Source organism: Cetorhinus maximus, chromosome 2 (assembly GCF_964194155.1).
Source record: "Cetorhinus maximus chromosome 2, sCetMax3.hap1.1, whole genome shotgun sequence".
NCBI lineage: Eukaryota > Metazoa > Chordata > Chondrichthyes > Lamniformes > Cetorhinidae > Cetorhinus > Cetorhinus maximus.
The window spans coordinates 98,645,678-98,670,518 of record NC_135880.1 but is presented as its reverse complement, the minus strand read 5'-3'; the positions used below and the strand labels follow the sequence as shown (position 1 = coordinate 98,670,518).

At 42.4% G+C, this 24,841-nt stretch overlaps 1 protein-coding gene across 5 annotated transcripts in view; it reads right to left on the bottom strand.

The window, feature by feature from the left end:
- The window catches only part of vps13a (vacuolar protein sorting 13 homolog A), a 523,321-nt gene extending 499,089 nt beyond the window's left edge, over nucleotides 1–24,232 (bottom strand). For all 5 annotated transcript variants that reach the window (XM_078567491.1, XM_078567508.1, XM_078567499.1 and 2 more), the window contains exon 1: nucleotides 23,993–24,232. In XM_078567491.1, coding sequence (XP_078423617.1) covers nucleotides 23,993–24,092 — 100 coding nt within the window. In that variant the 5' untranslated portion in view covers nucleotides 24,093–24,232. The remainder of the gene's footprint in view (nucleotides 1–23,992) is intronic.
- Nucleotides 24,233–24,841: the final 609 nt, after the last annotated feature.

Here is a 24,841-nt window from a genome sequence, read left to right as displayed (position 1 = left end):
TCAATCCGCTAAAAAATCTAAAAGGAATGGAACTGGATAGACCACCCGGCATCAACTTAGGCACTGGAAACGACAACTGCAAATTCAGCCCTGTCGATCCTGCTAAGTCTTCCTTACATCTGTCTCACAGACTAATCAAACAACCACCTGACATAGTCATACTCACGGAAACATACCTTACAAACAACGTCCCAGACGCCAACATTCCAGAGTATGTCCTGTCCCATTGGCAGGAAAGACCCAGCAGAGGTGGCGGCACAGTGGTATACAGTCGGGAAGGAGTTGCCCTGGGAGTCCTCAACACACTCAGACACAGAAACACACAGGCCTCATGAAGTCTCATATCATCAGGTCAAACATGGGTAAGGAAACCTTCTGCTGATTACTACATACTGCCCCCACCTCACCCTCAGCTGATGAATCAGTACCCATGTTGAACACCACTTGGGAGGAAGCACCGAGGTTGGCAAAAGCATAGAAGGTATTCTGGGTGGGGAACTTCAATGTCCATCACCAAGGGTAACTTGGTAGCACCACTACTTACCAAGCTGGCCGAGTCCTAAAGGACATAGCTGCTAGATTGAGTCTGCGGGAGGTGGGAAGGGAACCAACAAGAAGGAAAAACATGCTTGACCTCATCCGCACCAACCTGCCTCTGCAAATGCATCTGTCCATGACAGTATCAGTAGGAGTGACCACCGCACAGTCCCAGTGGAGACAAAGTTCCATCTTCACATTGAGGATACCCTCCATCCTGTTGTGTGGAACCACCACGTGCTAAGTGGGATAGATTTCGAACAGATCTAACAACTCAAGACTGGGCATCCATAAGGCACTGTGGGCCATAAGCAGCAGAATTGTACTCAACCATAATCTGTAACCTCATGGCTTGGCATATCCCCCACTCTACCATTACCACCAAGCCAGGGGGTCAATGCCTGGTTCAACAAAGAGTGCAGGAAAGTATGCCAGGCACACCTAAAAATGAGATGTCAACCTGGTGAAGCTAAAACATAAGACTAGTGTGCCAAACACCAAAAACAGCAACTAACAGACATAGCTAAGCGACAACCAATGGATCAGATAAGCTCTACAGTCCTGCCACATCCAGTTGTGAATGGTTGTGGACAATTAAACAACTCACTGGAGGAGGAGGCTCCACAAATATCCCCATCCTCAATGATGGGGGAGCCCAGCACATCATTGCAAAAGATAAGGCTGATGCATTTGCAACAATCTTCAGCCAGAAGTGCCCAGTGGATGATCCATCGTGGCCTCCTCCTGTAGAGGCCTCCAGCATCACAAATGCCAGTCTTCAGTCAATTCGTTTCACTCCACATGATATCAAGAAACAACTGAAGGCACTGGATACTGCAAAGGCTCTGGGACCTGACAACATTCCAGCAATAGTTCTGGAGCACACTTCTTTAGTACTTGCCACGCCCCTAGCCAAGCTGCTCCATTACAGCTACAACATTGGCATCTACCAAGCAATGTGGAAAATTGCCCAAGTATGTCCTATACACAAACAGCAGGATGAATCCAACCCAGACAATTATCGCCCCATCAGTCTGCTCTCCATCATCAGTAAAGTGATGGAAGGGGTCATCAAAAGTGCTATCAAGTGGCACTTGCTTAGCAATAACCTGCTTACTGATATTCAGTTTGGGTTTCACCGGGGTCACTCAACTCCTGACCCAATTACAACCTTGGTTCAAACATGGCCAAAACAGCTGAACTCCAGGGGTAAGGTGAGAGTGACTGTGCTTGACATCAAGGCACCCCAGCAAAATGGGAATCAGCGGAATAATCTCCACTAGTTGGAGTCATACCTAGCACAAAGGAAGAGATGGTTGTGCTTGTTGGAGGTCAATCATCTCAGTTCCAAGGCATTCTCAGGTTAGTATCCTAGGCCCAACCATCTTCAGCTGCTTCATCAATGACTTTCCTTCCATCATAAAGGTCAGGAGTGAGGCTGTTTGCTGATGATTGCACAATGTTCAGCACCATTTGCAACTCCTCAGATACTGAAGCAGTCCATGTCCAAATGTTGCAAGACCTGGAGAACATTCAGGCTTGGATTAACAAGTGGCAACTAAGTGCCAGGCAATGATCTAACTGTCGTCCCTTGACATTCAATGGCATTACCATCACTGAATCCCCCACTATCAACATTCTGGGGGTTATCACTGACCAGAAACTGAACTGGACTAGCCATATAACTACTGTGACTACAAGGGCAGGTAAGAGCCTCGGAATCCTGCGGCAAGTAACTCACCTCCTGACTCCCCAAAGCCTGTCTACCATCTCAAAGGCACACGTCAGGAGTGTGATGGAATACTCTTCACTTGTCTGGGTGAGTGCAGCTCTAACAACATTCAAGAAGCTTGACATCATCCAGGACAAAGCAGCCCGCTTGTTTGGCACCCATCCACAAACACTCACTCTCTCCACCACCGACACAAAGACAGCAGTGTGTACCATCTACAAGATACACTGCGAGAACTCGTACAGGCTCCTTAGACAGCCCCTTCCAATCACAAACCACCACCATCCAGAAGGACAAGCACAGCAGACACATGGGAACACCACCAGCTGGAAGTTGCCCTCCAAGCCATTCGCCATCCTGACTTGGAAATATATCACTGTTCCTTCACTGTCGCCAGGTCAAAATCCTGGAACTCCCTCCCCAACAGCAGTGAATGTGTACCTACACCATATGGACTGCAGCGGTTCAAGGAGGCAGCTTCGAGGGCAATTAGGGTTGGGCAATAAATGCTGGCCTAGCCAGCGATGCCCACATCCAATGAATAATTAAAAAACACACTGATCATGGGCCGGAAAAGTTAACAAATTCTGTCCATGTCACAAAGTTGACGAAATTCAACATATGGGGGTTTGTGCCAAAATTGGGAGAGCTGTCCCAAAGACTAGTCAAGCAACAGTCTGACATAGTCATACTTACGGAATCATACCTTACAATGTCCCAGACACCACCATTACCATCCTTAGGTATATCCTTTCCCACCGACAGGACAGACCCACAGAGATGCCAGCACAATGGAATACAGGAGAGAGGGAGTTGCCCTTTTAGTCCTAAACACTGACTCTGGACCCCATGAGGTCACATGACATCAGGTCAAACATATCTGATTACTACCTACCACTGTCCCTCAGCTGATGTATCAGTATTCCTCTACATTGAGGAACAACTGGAAGAAGCACTGAAGGTAGCAACAAGCAAGGTCAAATAACGTACTCTTTGGCTGGAGGATTTCAATGCCCATTAGCAAAAGCGGGTCAGTAGCACCACTACTGACCAAACTGGCCGAGTCCTGATAGACATATCTGCCAAACAGGGCCTGCAGCAGGTGGTGAGGGAACCAATAAGAGGGAAAATATACTTGACCTCACCCTTACTAATATAATTGTTGCAGGTGCATCTGTCCATGGCAAAGTCCCACCTTCATACGGAGGATAATATCCATCATGTCTTATGACACTACCACCATGCTAAATGGGATAGATTCAGAACAGGTCTAGCAGCTGAGAACGGGGGTATATATAAAAGCGCCATGAGTCACCAGCAACAGAATTGCCTTCAACCACAATTTGTAACCCCTTGGCCCAACATCTCCTCTCTTCCATCATTACCATCAAGCCAGGGGAATCAACTGAGTTCAATAAGCACAGGAGAGCATGCCAGGAGCAGCACCAGGCATACCTAACAGCACACCAAACAGCAGAATCATCATGCAATAGACAGAGCTAAACAATCCCACAAACAACTGATCAGATCCAAGTTCTGCAGGCTTGCCACATCCAGTTGTGAATGGTGGTGGACAATTAAACAACTAACAGGAGGGAGGATGATGGGGGTGCCCAGCACATCAGTGCAAAACACAAGGCTGAAACATTTGCAGCCACCTTCAGCCAGAAGTGCGAAGTGAACGATCCATCTCAGCCTTCCTGATGTACCCAGCATCACAGATGCCAGTCTTCAGCCAATTCAATTCGCTCTACGTGATAGAGAAATAGCTGAAAGCACTGAGTACTGCAAAAGCTGTGGACTCAGGCAACATCCCAGCAATAGTATTGAAGATTGTGCTCCAGAACTAGCTGATCACTAACCAAGCTGTTCAAGTACAGCTGGTTAATGATTGCGGGACTTTACAAGAAAGTTGAGTTTTAAAATGTCTCCTTTAACTTAAGCTGACTAGGGGAATGGTAATCATACTAAACTCTGCCTGGAGACAAGTCCATGTGATCTGCACCCAAAACCTATTGAAAATTAATTGACAGGTTTCACACCTTGACACAAGAGGGTCAGCTGCTTTTCTGGACATAACCACGCAGTCAAAGAGACATAGAGAGAGACAGAAACAGCTGCTGCTATGTAGAGGAAAAGACCATTTTTTGTTATAGATACCAAGCAGAATGCTGAAGGGAACTGGTTCTCTGTTCAAAGACTCAGGACTGATGGAGATTTAAGAAACAAGGAGTCACCAGAGGGGGTATTGTTGCTGGAAGTCAGTTCAGGGTACTTAGAAGATTGAGTGGAGTGATCTTCAAAGGACACTGGAAGACTAACTTCCGTTGCTTCATCAATGACCTTCCTTCTGTCATAAGGTCAGAAGTCAGGATGTTCGTTGGTCATTGCACAATGCTCAGCACCATTCACAACTCCTCAGATACTGAAGCAGCCTGTGTCCAAATGCAGCAAGACCTGGACAATATCCAGGCTTGGACTGATAAGTGGTACAAATGTTACTTGCCACTTAAGTGCCAGACAATGACCATCTCCAACAAGGGAGAATCTAACCATCACCCCTTAATATTTAATGGCATTACCATCGCTGAATCCCCCATTATCAATATCCTGGGAGCTTACTATTGACCAGAAACTGAACTAGGCTAGCCTTAAAAATACTGTGGCTACAAGTGCAGGCCAGAGGCTGGGATTTTTGAGGCAAGTAACTCACCTCCTGACTCCCCAAAGCCTGTCCATCATCGACAAGGCACAAGTCAGGGGTGTGATGAAATACTCTCCACTCACCTGGATGAGTACAGCTGCAATCACACTCGAGAAGCTTCATTGCATCCAGGACAAAGACCTGTTTGATCAGCACCACATCCACCAACTTCAACACAACAACACAGTGACAACAGTGTGTACCATATACAAGATGCACTGCAGTAACTCACTAAGCCTCCTTCTACAGCACCTTCCAAACCAGTGACCTCTACCACCTAGAAGGACATGGACAGTAGATGCATGGGAACACCAACACCAGCAAGTTCCCTTCAAAGCCACACAACATGCTGACTTGGAATTATATCACTGTTCCTTCATTGTTACTGGATCAAAATCTTGGAATGCCTTTCCTAACACCATAACGCACACTACATGGACTACAGCGGTTCAAGAAGGTGGCCCACCACTTCTCAAGGGCCAGTGGGGATGGGCAGCAAATGCTGGTCTAGCCAGCGATGCCCTATCTAACAGCTCTCTGGGGCCACCTTCACCACATTGTTCTTGAAGATGGCAGTGAATAGTAGTCAATCAGGGATGGACAATAATGCTGGCCTTGCCAACTTCACCCACAACTGATGAATGAATAAATACAAAACTTAAGAACTGCTTCAGCTTGCAGCAACAACAGCAGGACAACAACTGGAGTGGTACTGGGAGCTATAGCCTGTCTCATGCCAATATTTATTTGTGAATGCAGACACATAGGTAGTATCTGCAAAGTACTAACTGATTGTATCAAATGAGTACACATTAGATATCCTTATTCACAACATCCAGGTCTATTGTATTCCTGAAATACTGCAAAAAAATTTAACATTTTATTTACCGTTACATACAGGCCAAAGAGGGCCCATCTGAATTCCAGATTCACCAACTGGCATCGCCACTCCTGTGTTCCACTAGTAACTCCACCGTTATCTCACCACACAGAATCAGGGAAACCACTTTTGTTTGGCTACACATATTGACCACAGTTTCAATTTGCGAAGTCTCATCCTCGCAGACTGGTAGCATAATACATTGTCCAGTGATCCCTGGGACCAGAGTTTAAATCAAGGAACATGTCATGCAGGTGCAATGGACGCTGATCGCCTAAAATTCCTAATCTTATTGCTGAAGAATGGAAAGTTTCAATATTTAACTTATTACACAAAAGATTAGAAATATACAAAATATTTATTAATATCTGAAAAGCAAAGACAGGTTAATTCTCCCGACATTTGATCTGTACTCAAAGTGTTAATCTTTTTTCTTTTCATATGCTGACTAATCTTGCGTATTTTCAGTATTTCCTGATTTGACTTTCAATTTCCATTTTTAAAATTTAGCCATTTGATCTGTGACTACTTAATACAGCCATTGCATGCATGAGCTGAAGGATGTTTTATTCCAGTACTGCTAATCACCTTGAAAAGCAAAATTTTACAAAATACATCAACCTCTCAAAAATTACCTATCTAAACTATACAGCCAGAATAGTAGAATATTGTTGCTGTTCAATGGTTTGGCTGATTAATAAAACATGTATCTGGAATGATCATTTAAATCTGAAAATATACACCTCTCTTTTGTAGGTTTCAGCTAATACAGGAGCCTATACCACTACCAAACAGATTTGCAGACTAGGCTGTTTATCAAGAGCAGCATTACATTTCTTTTCCCCCTCTCCGCCCCCACAGAATTTCACGAAATTGTTACAACGCAGGAGACAGCTATTCGGCCCACCGTATCAGCATCAGCTCTCTGCATGAGCAATTTCCTTAGTGCCATTTGCCTGCCTTCTCCCTATACATTGTTCTTTTTCAAATGTTATGACATGGCAGGTGACGTGTGCCAGGCAGCCCAAATCCACAAGGGAAACTTGGTCATGCTATCACAACGGTTTTGCAATTTGTATTTATTATGAGAAGATGCGTGCACTGAATTCAAATGTTATGACATGGTAGATGATGTGTGCCAGGCAGACCAAATCCACAAGGGAAGCTTGGTTGTGTTATCACAATGGTTTTGCAATTTTTATTTATTATGAGAAGATGCATGCACTGAATTCAGAAGTAATGAGCCCACCAAGACCTTTAGAGATTTTTTAAAAATCAAATTAAAATATTAACAAAATAAAAGATTTCAAGTACATACATAAGACTACAGTTACTTAATACTATAACAAATCCTAAAATTTTGAATTGATCGGACTCCCAATTACACACCCCCCTTTAAGGCAACAGTCCCAAGTAGATTTTAGATTTAAAGCACAACCAGCAAGTTAACCCAATAACCACTTTGCAGTGGAATTCCAAACGGTTTTTCACAAACTTCAGTTACTTTACATGGCAAACTTCGGCACAAATGGCTGGAGACTTCTTGAAGGCTGTTTCACACACGCCCATTAGATCTTACATGGCCTTCCCCAATTGCCTTTCATTCTCCTTTATGTATATTTCCCTCTATTTAATATGTAAATTCTATTGTTCTGTATGTCTTTAAAGCTATATCTTCCTCAATATAAAAACTTTCATGTTGCCAATATTGTCAATAACCTCTGGGGAAAATAAACACACTCCTTAGCCTTGCTTATCTGGCTAGTTGTAAACAGACTAAGATCCTTTTGAAATCCAACAATCCCTTCATTTATCTAAAAATGCAAATTCCCTTCACGCTTTACATGCAAAGGCAGCATCGATGTTTACTCATTAGCACATCAAGCACATTTCTACACCTAGCTTCTTTTGATGATTTCAAGCTTGCAGTCTACTTGACTCCAAATGGAATTAAGTCACACAGACAGAACTATCTATACTTACCCCCATAAACCTACTTCACAATAAATCAAAAATATTATGAAAATCATTATACTTTTGCCCAAAAATAAGTCTAGTTTCCTTTTGAATGCCTCAACTGAACCACATTCAGGCAGTGCATTCCAGACCTTAACCACTCATTGTGTGAACAAGTTTTTTCTCACATCGCTTTTGCTTCTTTTACAGATTATTTTAAATCCGTACCCTCGTGTTCTCGATTCTTTCACAAATGGTGACAGTTGCTCCCCATCAATTCTGTCCAGACCCCTCATGATTTTGACGTGATGTATTGCTCTGCATTGAACTTCATCTGCCACCTATCCACCCATTCCACCAACTTGTGTATGTCCTTTTGAAGTTCTACACTACCCTCCTCAGTTCAGAATGCTTTGAAGTTTCGTATAATTCGCAAATTTTAAAACTGTGCCCTGTACACCTGGGTCTAGGTCATTTTTATATTTAAATAAAATCAGGAAAAGCAAAGGTCTCAACACTGGAAACTCCACTACAAACCTTCCTCCAGCCCAAGTCCTCTGAGTCTAAGGAAGGCTGAAAAATTATGGCCAATGCCTCCATAATTTCCACTCACTTCCCTCTGTATCCTTGGATGCATCTTATTTGGTCCTTGTGCTTTATCAACATTATGTACAGAGACTATCCAATACTTCCTCCTTATAAATTTTAATTCTTCTAATGTCTGAATTACCTTCTTCCTTGGTAATGACAAATACAAAGTATTCATTTAATACCTCAGCCATGCCCTCTGCCTCAATGCGTAAATCCCCTTTTAGGACCTTAATCGGCCCTACTCCTACTTTTACCACCCTGTTACTACTTATATGCCTATAGAGGACTTTGAAATTCTCTTTCACGGGAAGAGCATAGAAGGTCTTCCCTTAGAAGAGCGCTGACATTTTGTTTGACCAAAGCACTATAATTCCCATTGAAGCATTTGCACATCAATTAATTTATCAGATTATGATATGAAAAATCATTTACCCACTAGGTTTGGGAGTTGCCATCTTGGAGAGTAAGACTGGTGCATGTCAGAACCAGATTGGTCAGAGGTCACAACTTAAAATGGTTAGAGCTAAATGACTGAAGCATTGGTTCTGGTGAACTGCAGTCCTATCAGGTATTGCTTTCTCCCACTGTCGCTTTCACATGAATTTAAGGCAGAAAGGTTTGAAATTGAACAATAGTTTCTGATAATCAGTTACGAGTCTGTGTTTGCCCCCAATTAAAATGCAGCCTATGAAAATGATCTGTTAAAATGTTTTGCTTTCTTCAAAGGGATTTGCTCTGGCATACAGAATTGCTGTCTTGGGACTTCTTCAACAAAACAGCCACTTAAGAGGATGCATTACTTGCCATTATTTGTATTGACAGAACTACCATGGTTTGCAAAAACAAAAATCATCACCTGTATTTCTATTTTTCTTTTAAAGTCTTTTTAGAACTTTACCTCAGTGTACTACTTCAATGTTCAACATACCTAATCCTGCAGAGCAGTCATCAACCAAACAAACTGAGTGCTGAACTACACAGTCAGAACAGCAGAATGTAGAGAGAGTTGCCTGCTCTGATTAAACTACATCTCGAGCACAAAGTCAGGGTCTGTTGTCAAAGACATAAAGGAGGAAACTAGACAGAAACAAAGAAAATGGCACATTTTCAAACTAAATCACGGTTTTAGGACAAAGATCAAATAATTAAAAGTCAAATGTGGGCACTTAGGAAATCCTTCTTCGTCTAAAAGGCTCCATTTTCTAAAGTGATGCAGAGCTTTGACAAGAAAGTACATTTCAGTAAACTCAAGCATGGAGGTAAACATTGTCCACATTCAAATTCTCCAAAATGCACTTTTGTTGCATAAAGCTCTTCACTAGGAATATGAATTGCACCCCAGAGGACTTTACATTTAAAATGCACTTCCAAAGTAGGTTAGTGGATGTCCAAACCCTGAAAACATTTTAGAAATTGTTGGATACTTGAGTATTGCTGAAAAAAACACGGCATGTTGAAGCTGTATTTTTCCATCAGGACAGTTGCAAGAATACCAATATAAGGGGAACACAACAATTTATACTGTATGAGTACAAACTGTAAATTGTTACAGTATAACAATTTATACTGTAGTGAGTCCACTAAGTGGACTCAGAGTCCACTTGCCAGTCAATCAGCCCCCTCTCCTCATACAGTATAAATTATTGCGTTCCCCTTATATTGGTATTCTTGCAACTGTCCTGAGTACAAGCTTTGACATGTCTCTTTTTTTCAGCAATACTCAAGTTCTGTACTACCAAATGAGTGAGTATCAGTTGGATACAGTGATGGAGCAATGTAGGGTATTTATAGTTGAATTTTCTTTTTATTTGTGGGATGTGTAGATCACTGGTAAAGCCAGCATTACTACCCATTCCTAACTGCCCTCAAGAAAATGGTGAATTATATTCTAGAATTGCTGCAGTTTGTGTAGTGAAGATACTCCACAGTGCTGTTCAGGAGGGAACTCCAGGACTTTCACCCAGTGAAGGAATGGTAAAATATTTCCAAGTCAGGATAAATTGTGCTCTACAAGGGAACTTGCACCTGTTACACTTGTTCTACTCAGTGCTGAGGTTGCAGGCTTGGAGCGCTGCTGTCAATAAGTCTTGGGAAATTGCTGTAGCACATCTTGTAGGTGGTATACAGGGCAGCCATGGTGCACCAGTGATGGAGGGAGTAAATATTTAAGGTAATGGATGATGTCAAGCATTGATCATCAAGCATTGATCATCAATACCTTCCATCACTTTGCTGATGATTGGTGGCAATTGGCCAGATTGGATTGGTCCTGTTTTTTGTGGAAAGGTCATAACGGAGCAAATTTTCCAATTAGTCAGATGGGTGGCAGTGTTGTATCTTTACTGCAACAGCTTGGTTAGGGGTGCAGCTAGTTCTACAGCATAAAGTCTTCAGTATTACTGCCAGGATGTTACCAGTGCCCACAGCTTTTATTGTATCTAGTTCATTCAACCATTTCTTGCTCTTAAATTGACTGAAGAATGGCATCTGTGATGGTGGGGACCTCAGGATAAGGCAGAGATGAATCATCCACACTGCAACCATCTTCAGCCAAAAGTGCAAACACTTCAGCCTTGTCTGTGGCACATTGCTTTTCCTTTTTTTTTTAAGATCACTGATAGGCAAGCAGAGACCTGTTGCTTGCAATTCCTGGGTTACATGGGTGCTTCAGGACACCTCATGTATCTTGGGGGAGCATGGCTGTCGGAGGTTTCTCCAGTTGTTTCACCTCAAGATTAGGGTTCCCAAGCTTGAGAGCAGCTGTAATTACTGTGGAGCAGAGAAGCTGAGTGTTTCCTGGATTATGCATTGCAGGAGTGGCCATCCCATAGGCAGATTGAGTTCAAATAGTAGATAGGTGGTCATCTGGAAGTCTAGGAAAAGGCAGGAAGTGCAGGAATCTTGAGGTATGTGTCACTCTCAAGCCAGTACTCAGTTGGATTCAGCTGAGAGTATTGACACCTTGAAGTGGAGTCCAGACCAAGAGACTGCACAAGAGGGAACAGCAAAGAATAGAAATGCAGTTGTTATAGGAGATTTCATAGTCGGGTAGACAAACAGACAGGCATTTCTGTAACCATCGTGAGGCCTGCATGTTGAGTTTCCTCCCTGGTGCCACGGTAAAGGACATCACCAAAAAGGTGCAAAATATTCTCAGGGTAAAGGCAGTGAGGCAGATGTTGTGGTACATGCCAGTACCAACATCATAGAAGGCAAGTATTGAGGTACTACAGTCAGACTTTTAGCAGTAGGGAGGGAGTTAAAAAGCAGCACCTCAAAGATAATAATCTCTGGATTACCCCCAGTACCATGCACCAGCGCGAGTAGAAATAGGAAGATAGGGAAGACCAATGTATGGCTTGAGGCATGGTGCAGAAGGAAGGGCTTCAGATTCTTAGGGCATTGGAGCCAGTTCTGGGACAGGAGGCACTATTCAAAATGGATGGGTTGCACCTTACCAGGACTCAACCAATGCCCTCGCAGGGAGGTTCACTTGTATAGTTGGGGAGGGTTTAAACTAAATTGTCAGGAGGATGGGCATCAGCATATAGAATTAGAAAAGAAGAATAAAGGTGCATAAAGAAGCGAAGTGTTGGGTTGTACTAGAAAAGGAAGTAGTACCAAATTAGTTAGCAGATTAAGAAAGACTATGAGCAATACAATGACAGATTCAGAAAGCACATATGTAAGCGCACAGCGCCGTAAATACAGTTTGCGAGCCAAAAGCACAAATAGCCACATGGGCACATGATGTCATGGGTTAAAAAATGGTGGGGGCTGGGTCCTTAATATTCCAAGGACCCAACGTATTCAAAAAGGATAGTGGCAGAACTGATTAAGGTGTTGGAACATGAGGAAATGGAGCCAGGAGTAGACCATATGGCCTGTCGAGTCTGATCTGCCCGATTTCGGCCTCAACTCCACTTTCCTGTCCGTTCCCCATATCCCCCAATTCCCTGAAACACCAAAAATCTGTCCACTCAGCCTTAAATATGCTGTATTCAATGATGCAGCATCCACAACCCTCTGGGGTAGAGAATTCCAAAGTTCACAAACCTGAGTAAAGGAATTTCTCCTCACCTTAGTCCTAAATGGCCGGCTCCTTATTCTGAGATGGTGTTCTAGATTTCCACAGCTAGGGAAAACCACCTCTCAATGTCTACCCTGTCAAGCCCATTCAGAATCTTGTACGCTTCAATATGAGCACCTCTTATCCTTCTAAACTCCAGAGAATATAGGCCCAATTTACTCAGTTTCTCACAAGAACAGCCCTCTCATCCCAGGGACCAACCTAGTGAACCTATCAACATCCTGGGGGTTACCACTGACCAAAAACTGAACTGGACTAGCCATATAAATACTGTGGCTACAACAGCAGGTCAGAGGCTAGGAATCCTGCGACGAGTAAGTCACCTCCTGACTCCCCAAAGTCTGTCCACTATCGATAAGGCAAAAGTCAGGAGTGTGATGGAATGCTCCCCACTTGCCTGGATGAGTGCAGCTCCCACAACACTCAAGGAACTTGACGCCATCCAGGATGAAGCAGCCTGCTTGATTGGCACCCCATCCACAAACATTCACTCCGTCCACCACCGACACACAGTGGCAGCAGTGTACACCAACAACAAGGCGCACTGCAGAAACCCACCAAGGCTCCTTCAATGACACCTTCTAAACCCACGACCACTGCCATCTAGAAGAACAAGGCAGCAGAAACATGGGAACACCACCACCTGGAAGTTCCCCTCCAAGCCACTCACCATCCTGACTTGGAAATATATCACCGTTCCTTCACTGTCGCTGGGTCAAAACCCTGGAACCCCCCTCCCTAACAGCACTGTGGGTGTACCTACACACCACATGGACTGCAGCATTTCAAGAAAGCAGCACACCACCACCTTCTCAGGAGCAATTAGGGATAGGCAATAAATGCTGGCCTAGGCAGCTAAGCCCATATCCCTTGAATGAATAATTTTAAAAAACTTTCACTGTCCTGCTCCAATGCAAGTATATCCGTCCTTAAATATGGAGACCAAAATTGCAAATAGTATTCCAGCTGTGGTACCAAAGACCTGAAAGAGAGGATGACCTTCAACAGCAAGGACAGAATCCATTTGGAAATCTTCTTACTGGGGGTATTCTGCAGGCCTCCAAATGGTGAGAGATAGATAGAAAAGCAAATCTGTAGGAAAAAAAATCACAGTAAGTGTGGAAGAAATATGTAGTTGTGATATTGGGAGACTATCTCAATCGAGATTTAGATAAATTAATGTTAGGGTAAAGGGTAAGGAACGAGAGGAATGAGAGGAATTTCTGAAATGTGTTCAGGAGAACTTCCTTGACCAGTATGTTCTCAATCGGACTAGGGAAAAAGGCATTACTGAATCTGGTGTTGGGAAACGAGATGAACCAAGTGTTTGTGTTGGAATATTTGGGTAATAGTGATCATCATAAACTTTAGATACATAATGGAGAAGAGCAAGGAACATTCTAAAGTAGAACCTTTGACCCAGAAGCATGTAAAGAAAATTGTAATTTTAAAGGTTGTGGAATCTGTAATCGTTTTTAAGAATGTTTGAAAAAGTCTTGTATCAATTATAAAAGGAATCAATTGTAACTTTCTTGGATAATAAAATGTTGGCCCATGTGACCTGGCAATCCTTGACCAACAAGGAGGAAGTTAAGAAAGAAGCCGTATGACTGGCAGACAGAAAGGAAAGCCGTAAAAAAGCTGGAGGGTGAAGGCGATCAGCACAAAGAGAAAGCAGACAGAGACAGAAAGAGGAACACAGAATTCTTGAGAAGCAGCAGCAAATCACTCTTGGGAAGCGGTCAGCTTTTCTGTTTGACAGAAAAGGAGGCAGGAGCTCGTGGAGGTACTGTGCGAGCTGGCTAAAAAGATCCGAAACCTAAAAAGCTGTGAGAATAGCACAGAGCTGCTAAAGAGCTGGGCATTTTCCCCAGAAGTGGCCAAACCATGAACCAGGGTGTTTTTGGTTGGTCAGCTGAAATGGAAATCTGGAAAGTTACACCACTAGGATTATCCTGCCCCAAGGTAGAGGGGGGTCATAGAGGTATGCCTTACTGACGATAATCATACCTGTGAAACTCGAAGGTGAAAGCTGGTTGTCGGACAACACTCCTGACCTGTCGTGGCACACAAGTGCCAGGTAATAACCATCTCCAACAAGAGAGAATCCAACCATCTCCATCTCCCCATGACATTCAATGGTATTACCATTGCTGAATCCCCCACTAGCAACATCCTGGGGGTTAACATTGACCAGAAACTGAACTGGACCAGCCACACACTGTGGCTACAAGAGCAGGACAGAGACTCAGAATTCCACAGCAAGTAACTCACCTCCTAACTCCCCAAAGCCTGTCCATCATCTACAAGGCACAAGTCAGAGCGCGATGGAATACTCTCCACTTGCCTGGATGAGTGCAGCTCCATCAATTCTCAAGAAGCTCGACACCATCCAGGACAAAGCTGCCCACTTGACTGGTACCCCGTCTACCAGCTCCAACATCCACTCCCTCAACCACTGATGCGCGTTGGCAGCAGTATATACCATCTACAAGATGCACTACAGCAACTCACGAAGGCTTCTTCGACAGCACCTTCCAAACCCACAACCTCTACCACCTAGAGGCACATGGTTAGCAGATGCATGGGAACACCATCATCCGCAAGTTCCCCACCAAGCCACATGCCATCCTCACTTGGAACGTTATCGCTGTTCCTTCACTATTACTGGGTCAAAATTCTGGAACTCTCTCCCAAACAGTACATGGACTGCACCGGTTCAAGAAGGTGGCTTACCACCAAAGGCAACTAGGGATGGGCAAGAAAAGTGCTGGCCTAGCCAACGATACTCATATCCCAACACACCCTGCATGAATACTGTAGAACTGTGTAGCTACGTAGTGCATGTTTGTGTGGAGAGTGATGTGAATGCTTGTGGCTGCACAACATGTATATTTGTTGTATCACCTATTTAAAGTGAAATTTATTTGTTTATTTGAAATATCATTTACCTAATGGCATGTGTACTTTGCATTGGTAAGGACTTATGTTATAGTAAAAGCTACAAAAAGTGAAATCTTGTTGGTAATTTCTTCATTCAAGGGTCACACAGTAAATTTGGTTACTTTGTTTATAGTTTCCACATAAGAGGGCTAACCTCATAAGAATAAGAGGGGAATCCAACCAGGGTAAAATGGAATCAAAGACTGACAGGAAAAACTGCAATGAAACAATGGATGATCTTTAAGGAGAAGTATAACATGAAAACTAGGTACGTTCCAACAAGGGGAAGAAGCAAAGCTAGGACTCTTTAATGATGAGGGAGATAGAGAATATGAACAAACAAAAAGAAAGAGGGTGTATAATGCATGCCATATGAATTCTTCTACCAAGGACCAGGCCAAGTTGAGATTCAAAGTGAAGAGGAAAATGAGACTGGCATAGAAAGAACAGAATGGCAGTTAACATAAGAGAACCCAAAAACCTTCTACCAGTATATGAGTGGTAAGCATGCAGGTGGCAAGAGGCAGAGTGGAGCCAATTAAGGACAAATAGGGTAATATGCGCTTACAGATGCAGGGGGCCAGCTACTAAAGCAAGGAGGAGTGGAGGTGGTGGAAGGGCTTGCCATAATGTCCCAATCTTCTCTAGATATAGAAAGAAGCCAGAGGAAATGTGACACCCACATTCAAGAAAGAGTGTAAGGGCATTCCTAGTAATTACAGGCTATTCAGTTTAACATCAGTTGTGGGTATAATCTTAGACATAATAAACAAGGGGGAAAAAAAAATCAACGGGTACTGGAGATGTTTGATTTAAAAAGGAGAGCCAGCATGGATTTTAGAAGGCAGACCGTGCTTGACTAATCTGATTGAATTGTTTGATGAAGTAACAGAGAAGATAGATGATGGAAATGCAATATAAGTTGTCTACATGGATTTTAAGAAACTGTGTGACGAAGTACCATAAAAAGGCTTGCTAACAAAACTGAAGCTTGTGAAATGAGGGGGTCAGTGTCAGCTTGGATCCAAATAGGCTTAAGAACAGAAAACAGTGAGTAGTGGTAAATGGTTGTTTTTTACCCCCAGACTGGAGCATGGTGGACGGCGATGTTCCCAAGGGACAGTGCAGGAACAACTACTTTTTTTGGTGTATATAAGTAACCTGGGACATTGGAGTACAAAATAAAACCTCAAAATGTGATGACAATACCAAACTTGGAGAAATGTGATGATGATACCAAACTTGGCACCAATTGACTGCAACAGGACATAGATATGCTAGCATAACAAATAGACAAGCAGCAGATGGAATTTAATACAGAAAGTGTTTGGTGATGCATTTTGACCTAAGGGATAGTGTTAGGAAATAGAGACAGTTTAAGTAAGTTATATTTGTATTTGTGGATGTTAGGAATGAATCTTAGCTTTAATGTTTAAATTTGATTTGTATTTCTGTATCAGTGTGTTAAGAAAGGTCAAATTGAGATTTAGTTTCACTTTAAAAGGTGTCTGCATTTCTAATAAGTGTTTTAGGACTGTGGCAGCTAAATTAAACAAACAAGAGTAGAGAAACTGGGCTGTTGCCGAGCAACAGGGGTCCAGAGAGGCAGATCCCTCCCACAGACATACACAAGAAAAACTACGGAAACAGCAGTTTTGAGTTCAGTTTGAAACCAGGACTCGAGAGACTGGATACTGGAAGGGGAACTGCAGAGTGGGAGATTTTCCAAAAGAGCTAAAAAGGTCCCAAGGCCAAAGGAGAGAGACAGAAACATGGAAAAGTCCCAAGCAGACCTTCTAGTCAAAGAAGGACAGGAACCTGGAAAAGGTCCTGTGAATGAAGTTAAGAGTGAGGGGCAAAGAGAATGGCTCCAACTTCAGATTTAGAGAGACAAAAGCTGCAGAAAGCAGATTTAAAGCAAGAAAAGCTTACAAGAGGCAAGAAGGTCCAAAGAGACAGCTGAACGTCTACAACTCTTTGCTATGGGCATGTGAAGTTGTGGTGTACTGTTGACAGCCGAGTCGGTGAGAAAGAGTGCGTTGAAGACAGCTTGAATGCATGTGGTGACCCAGGGAAGAGGAACATCGGAAGAGAGTTCGAAACCCTGGAGGTGAACCCTTGTGGAAGGCATCTGAGAGAAAGCGTCGGTTGGGAGTAGATTCCAAGGCAAGTTCTTGGAAAGTGGAGATTGGCAACCCTCGTGTGAAAGATGGAATGTAGTGAGACCAGTTGGCTCACGGTGTGACAAGTGTCTGGGGGGAGTTGAGGAGAGATCCAGAGTGTCTGGTTGAGGTGGCATCTGTCACTTGGTTTCAGAGTGTGGTGCGTCTGACCACAGGGTGTGGTGCCTATTGGTTTACATGAACTGTGTATTTACTGTGAACATTAGAGCATAAGATAGCTTTGTAACTTGCGTTATCCATACAAATCTGTATATATCTGTAAAAAGTATAGTTGTGGGTGAAGGAGTATTGTAATATAGTTCATCTTTTCTTGTTTAATAAATGGTTTACGCTTCTGTTAAAAAGTTCATTAGCTGGCTCCGGTGACTCTGTTCAGTTACCCCCTCCTTGTATTTAAACAAACAAATAAGTTAAGATCTATCAAGCTGGGTTCCACCCAAAGATTGGGCTTGTCCAGTGATAACCTCAGCTAGGGATCATAACAATAGGGAGAAGCAACATAAACTTGGCACAGTTCTGAAGTGTGTGCAGGGGCAGTAGAACCTGGGGGTTCATATGTATAGACCTTTGACGGTGGCAGGACATATTGAGAGTGTAATTACCAAAAGATAGTGATCTTGGACTTCATAAATAGAAGTTAAGTCCCCATTTTAAGTTATCCCGTTTTAAGTCGTCGCTCTTTAACGTTACAGAGTTAATGGGCTAGTATTCACGTTTAGAATCTGGAATTTTGTTTTAACATTGTTTCACGCCAGGTCTGACATAAGATTGAGACACCCATTTGGCACCATTATGGAGCTGACTCCTGCTCCCAAACCTCCCAGTTGCTGCCAACCCTTACCTCTGCAACCCTCCAACTCAAAGCTGCTCTTCATGCCTCTTGCCACTAATCACCCAAGCCCTCGCCCACAGTGCGGGTTCAGGAGAGGGAAACGGCGAATGGGAGCAGGATGTGTGGTGACTGGGAGGGTGAGGGAGCGAGATAGACTGCGAGCCAGAGGATTGGGGAGCAGGAAGGTTGGTGAAATAAGTTAGTATATTTCCTTTAAATTTATTTTAAAAGTTGTTTGATTTATGAATATAGAAATTTAGCAAAGTATTTTAACTTACAGGGTATTATTATGGATATGATTGGGTGGTTTAATTTAAACAGGACTAATTTCTCCTCTCACGATCCGTCTATGAACAGAAAGGCGTTTTGATTTGCTTATCCCATTATAAGCGGTGGCACATTCCCCAGCCCCATAGTTTTGATGTGATCCAATTTCCACTAATAACCCCACAGCAAATTTGAGTAGGATGAACTCAAAGGATTACTTTATTTAGACACACTCAAAATGTGAGCGGCAGGTCGCAATGTTTCCCCTTTGCATTCATACAGTAAAAAGATGGATAAAGAAAAAAAAGATTTACAGGGCAAAGACGACAGAAAATAATTATTGTTTCACATGAGTTCCAGAGTCCCAAATCAAAGTCCAACGAGGTAGTCTTTCACAGAGGTCAGCGGGCTGAAAACCGATGCTGGTTCATTCATTTTTCTGGTGGTGGTGATTTCACACGATAAGGTAGGCATGCAGAGATGAATCAGTCTTGTAGGTGATAGTACAGAAGTTCCAGCCCAGTGTAGATGGGGCCAGAGACTCAGCCTGGGCAGAGTCCCTTTTCTGGTGAGTCTGCTTGTAGGCTGGTAAACAGCAGACTGAGTATCCAGTACAGCAAAGGAATATAACTGGCTCCACAAGCAAGAGGTCCATGTTAAATGACTCCCACCTCTCCACATTCTCTTTGACAAGGGCTATATATCCCTTATCTGGGTCCTCAAGATGGTTGAGACATTTAACCATCAAGAATTGAACAGAAGGTTATGGGGTCCTTTGTTCTAGCAGATGAGTAAACTCTGGTTGGCTAACCTGGGTTAGGAAATGCAGATGGCCTTTGTACAGTTCTCTTTGAATTTAGTTTGTGCAGCCCACGGGTTAGTGTCTCTTCAGAGCTAACAAGGTGAGAGTTTACCTGATATTGCCAGACAGCTTATTTTGTTTGAGGGTCACAGACAGACAAAGCTTCAGCCATTTTATAAGGTCTTTGTCCAATTTTAAAAATTTTAGGAATAGCCTTAAGTGAGGATTTACTGTATTGAATACAAAAGCAGTGAAGTTATGCTGATCCTTTAAATATTTTTGATTAGGCCAGAATTAGAATATTATGCCCAGTTCTAATCACCACATTTACAAAGAATGAGAGTCCTTGAAAGAGTGCAGAGGAGACTTAGCAGAATGGCTCCAGGGATGAGGGATTTTAGCCACAAGGTTAGGGTGGACAAGCTGGGTTTGATCTACTCGGAGCAATGCAGATTTGATAGAGGCATACAACATCATGACAGGTTTAGATCAGACAGACAAAGAAAAGTTGTTCACATTAGCTGATGGTACAAGGTCAGAGGGACACAAATTTAAGGCTTTGGTCAAGAGATACAGGGGAATGCAAGGAAGAACACTTTTTATGCAGCAAGTGGTAATGACCTGGAACTCTGCCTACAAGCGTGGTGGTGGAAGCAGAGACAATCAATGATTTCAAAAGGAAATTAGATATGCACTGAGGGGAATAAACTTGCAGGGCTATAGAGATAGAGCAGGGAAATGGGACAGATTGGAATGCTCCAGTGAGAGCTGGCATGGACTAAGGACCTCTTTATGTGCCATAATGACACTATATGCTGGGTTCTGCCATCATTGAGGATGGGTTGCTCATGAAATCTCCTTCTTCCATTAGTTGTTCAACTGACCACAACTAATCATGACTGGATATCACAAAACTTTGATCTTATCTGTTAGTTATGGGATCACTTAGTTGTGTCTGCAGCACACAGCTTCTGCTGTTTAGCATGCATGTTCTCCTGGGCAGTAGCTTCATCAGGTCTCATTTCTAGCTATATCCTGGCATGCTTTCTACACTACTGCTAGAAATAGGGGATATGCCAGGCCATGAGGTTACAGATTGTTATGGAATACAATTCTGCTGCCTTTGATGGCCCATAGAGCCTCATGGATGTCCAGTTTTAAAATGCTAGATCTGCTCTAAATTTATCCCATTTAGTAGTGGTAGTGCCAAACAAACAATAAAGGGTGACCTCAGCATGAAGACGGAACTTTGTCTCTACAAGTCATCTTCATGACTATATCACTGTGTCACCGTTGTTGGTGAGTCTATCCTGACAGAGGGACAGGACATACTGAAGAATGAGATGGCTGGGACATTGGGTGAGAGGTACAATTTTGTGGGTATGACCATGGCAGGCTTGACTAATTTGTGGGACAGCTCTCCAAATGTTGGCACAAATCTCAAGATGTTAGTGAGGACAACTGAACTAAATATGCCTTTGTCACGCCCAGGTTGATGCCAGGTGTTTCATCCCATTTTATTCTTCTTCGACTTTTCCATAGCAGTTTGATACAACCGAGTGGCTTGCTGTGGCATTTCAGAGGGCAATTAAGAGTCAACTACATTGCTGTGGGTCTAGATTCACAGGTAGGCCTGGCTAGATAAAGGCAGCAGATTTCCTCCCATAATGGACATGGTGAACCAAATGGATTTTTACAACAATCTAGAAGTTTCACAGTCATCATAACTGATACCAACTTGTTATTCCAGATTGAATTTATTGAATTTACAATGCCCAGCTGACGTGGTGGATTTGAACTCAAATCTCTGGATTATTAGTCCAGGCCTCTAGGTTACTCATGCAGTAGCTTAATTACTATGCTATGACTCACTAAAATATTTGAAATAGCCAATAGCTTCTCCATCTGTATTTATTTTATAATTTTGTTATGCAATGTTAAATCTATTGGCCTTTTAAAATGTGATTATGTTCTCTAATTTAGAAAGCTGTATTCAGCTGATTTATATGCATCTGTAAATGTTTCTTTACTGCGATATATTAATCATGTAGCAACTCACATTATCTACAATCGCATAGTCAACATCCACATCAAAGGAGTGACAGAAGAAAAGAATGAATGACTTGCATTTATATAGCACTTTACAGAACCTTGGAACATCAAAACTCTTTACAGCCAATGAAGTAGTTTTGTATTGCAGTCAGTTGTATTGGAAGGGGTAGTCACTGTTGTAAAGTAAAAGCAAAACGGGTTGCAAACGCCATGCTGTAGAAAGTCATGACTACCCAAGAGCACTCAAAGAAAAAAGAGTCACTAGCAGAATTTTGTAGTTGCAGTGTTTAATGCTTTTTGTTCCACATAAAATGTATTTTTCAACAGGGTCAAGGACAAAATAAAATTAGAAATTGTTGTTTACAATCGCTTAATGTTTATATTGTATTCCTCTGCCCACAATTTAATGGGGGAATTAACAATTTATTTTAAATGGGTTAATGGGTTTATGGGGCTAAGGACATGGTTGGAAAGGCTAATGAGATAGTATTGTTGTATGATTATTGTATGAACATAGAATAATCAGCCAGTTAGATTGTTGTAAATGTTTAAATTTTCACTAGGAATCAACCAAAATTGGATATGTCCAACAAAAATTATGACAAACTTGTGTCCCATTCTGCTTTCAGTTCAACTTGTTATCTTCAAGTGTCATCAACCCTACATCCAGGGCTGCTTTGAACACAGTCAGCTTTTTGGATCATTCTATAAGATCATAAGAAAAGAGTAGGCCATTCAGCCCACTCTGCCATTCAATAAGATCATGGCTCATCTGATTGTGGCCTTAGCTCCATTTTCTTGCCTGTCCCCATAACCCTTAACTCTTCTGTCAATCAAAAATCTGTCTAACTCAACCTAGAATATATTCAATGACCCTGCCTCCACAACTCTATGGGAAGAGAATTCCAAAGACTAACTACTCAAAAAAAATGCTTCTCAGTCTTAAATAAAAAAGGAACTGTGCCCACTAGTTCTAGATTCCCCCACAAGAGAAAACATTCTCTCAAAATCCACTGTCAAGCTCCTCTATCTTATGCTTCAATAAGATTGCCTTTCATTCTTCTAAACTCCAATGAGTATAGGCCCAACTAGCACAACATTTCCTCATAAAATAGCACCTGCATCCCAGTAATCAGCCAAGTGAACTTTTTCTGAACTGCTTCCAACACAATCTAAGTTCACATGTATGAATTGAGCATATGTGCTTCCAGCAACCTCAATACTAGTCAAGCTTGCAGAAGTACTAATTCCCAGATATTTTGTCATAATATCTGATCGCAAACAAATCCTTCCAATGCACTCCCTAGGGGTGAAGTCATGCTGCTTTACATAAAGTATGCACAACCATAAGCGCACACTTAGAAGCAAAAATAAGCTTTTCCTGCTTTATGCTGGCCCAAGGACATTACAGACTGCTTAAACCATTCAGCAGCCCTTGTCACTTATCTGGCATAGAATATTAAGTATCAATGAAAGATTTTTTAAAAATATATACTACTTTCCAGTTAAACTGTCCACTCCAATCAGAACTGCAAAACAACGATTTATATTTTCCAGTGATCGGACAGAACCATAACAACTCTGTAGCCATAATGACAGCAATAACACCACAAAGATAAATAACTGCAAAGAAGAAAGCACAACACTCAGCGAAAGTGAAAAAGAAACTAAGAAATTGGATTACATTTCAGGCTGTATAAATCAAGCAATCCTTGACTTCAAAGTTTACAACTCGGATTATACGCCATTCTTCTATTAACTAGCCAGTAACAAGTTTGAAGAGAATGTTTATGCGCGCTTCTTTTTTTTCAATCGATCTAGTAGCTCAATTTTATTTCAACATTCGCCTTTACAAAAAGGATGAAATGTGTATACGATTACATTTATTTAAGTTAATACATCACATTGCATATATTGGAGAAGCATTAAAACAGGGAATGAACAGATATCGTGCAGACTGCTATATAATGCATGGGCGACATGTTTAAAACATACCCCATGTTATGTTCTCCGTATACCTCCGTTATCAAATTAAATATAGACTATTATCAGTAAATGTTTCACTAATGCATGTGCAGTAGCTAAGACTTGAAATGTGAATATAAAGCCATGCAATACCGAAATAGCATTTGCACAAAAAGCTACTTGCACCTTTGCAACAGCCATGAAACATTTTAATAATCAATGCGCAAAAGTGACATTTCTCGGTTGATTGCAGACTGTTTAAATCAATTGTTTTATTAATAACAAAATTGCCTGCCATGGTGCATTTTACTGCAGGATCCTAATGGGTGGGTCACTCCCTCGCTAGGGTGCCGAGATCCACACCCAGTGACAGCAGCTGCTCACGCAGGTACTTGTCAAACACCCGGACGTTATATAGGTACTGTATATAAAACTGACGCTCAGATCATAAACTATACCTCCCCAAATTCCTAATTGCAATTGCGAGGTGTCCAAGTTCACCACGTAATCTCCCAAGAAACGGTTCAACACCTCGACCACTAAAGACTCGAACACCATCGTCTCCCGATCACCATTCTCGGCCCAGCCGGAGCCGCTGCCTCTTCTCAGCACGAACGCCGAGCACCCGAACCAAATTTAATGATTCAAAACACAACGATCGCCCAGCGAACCGGAACTAGCGCGAGCCTCGCTGCCTCACTCCCTTTAATAGCGACGCGCGTTCATTTCGACCAATGGCAACTCTCGAAAACCATTTGGGGCGGGCGTTGTGCGCGTCACTTCAGACCGCCGCCTTTTGCTCGCTCCCGCATCTACGTGTGCCCGATGGGGTGAGAGGAACAGAAGCAGGAGGAGCAGGCGTGAGTTAATGATGTGAAATGAGCTGTTCACCGTGGCGAGCTCTGGTTATTTTTTTTGTAAATGTCGCGCTTCATCGCCATTGTGGAGCCCAGGTTTTCTATCCGAATGAGAGGATTAAAAACAAGGAACACTTATTGACAGTTTTATTTTTGATCTGCAAGTTTCAAGGACAATTCTTTGGCCAAGTTCAGAAGATTAACCTGCAGGAAGGAATTTACAATTTACTTTAAATCAAACAAAATGACCCTTTGCTACTTTGAAGCGTAGTATGTTCATTATTCTGTAAAGGGCAACTGTACTAATTGGGCCTTAATTGAGTTCAATCACAATTGTTTTTTAAATCTTAATTTGTTGTGAAATAAAGCAGCTTAAAAGTGCATATCAGGCCTTGTACAATTAAGTCTTTCTGACTGTAGAAAGATTGAAGATATGCACCGAAAAATACC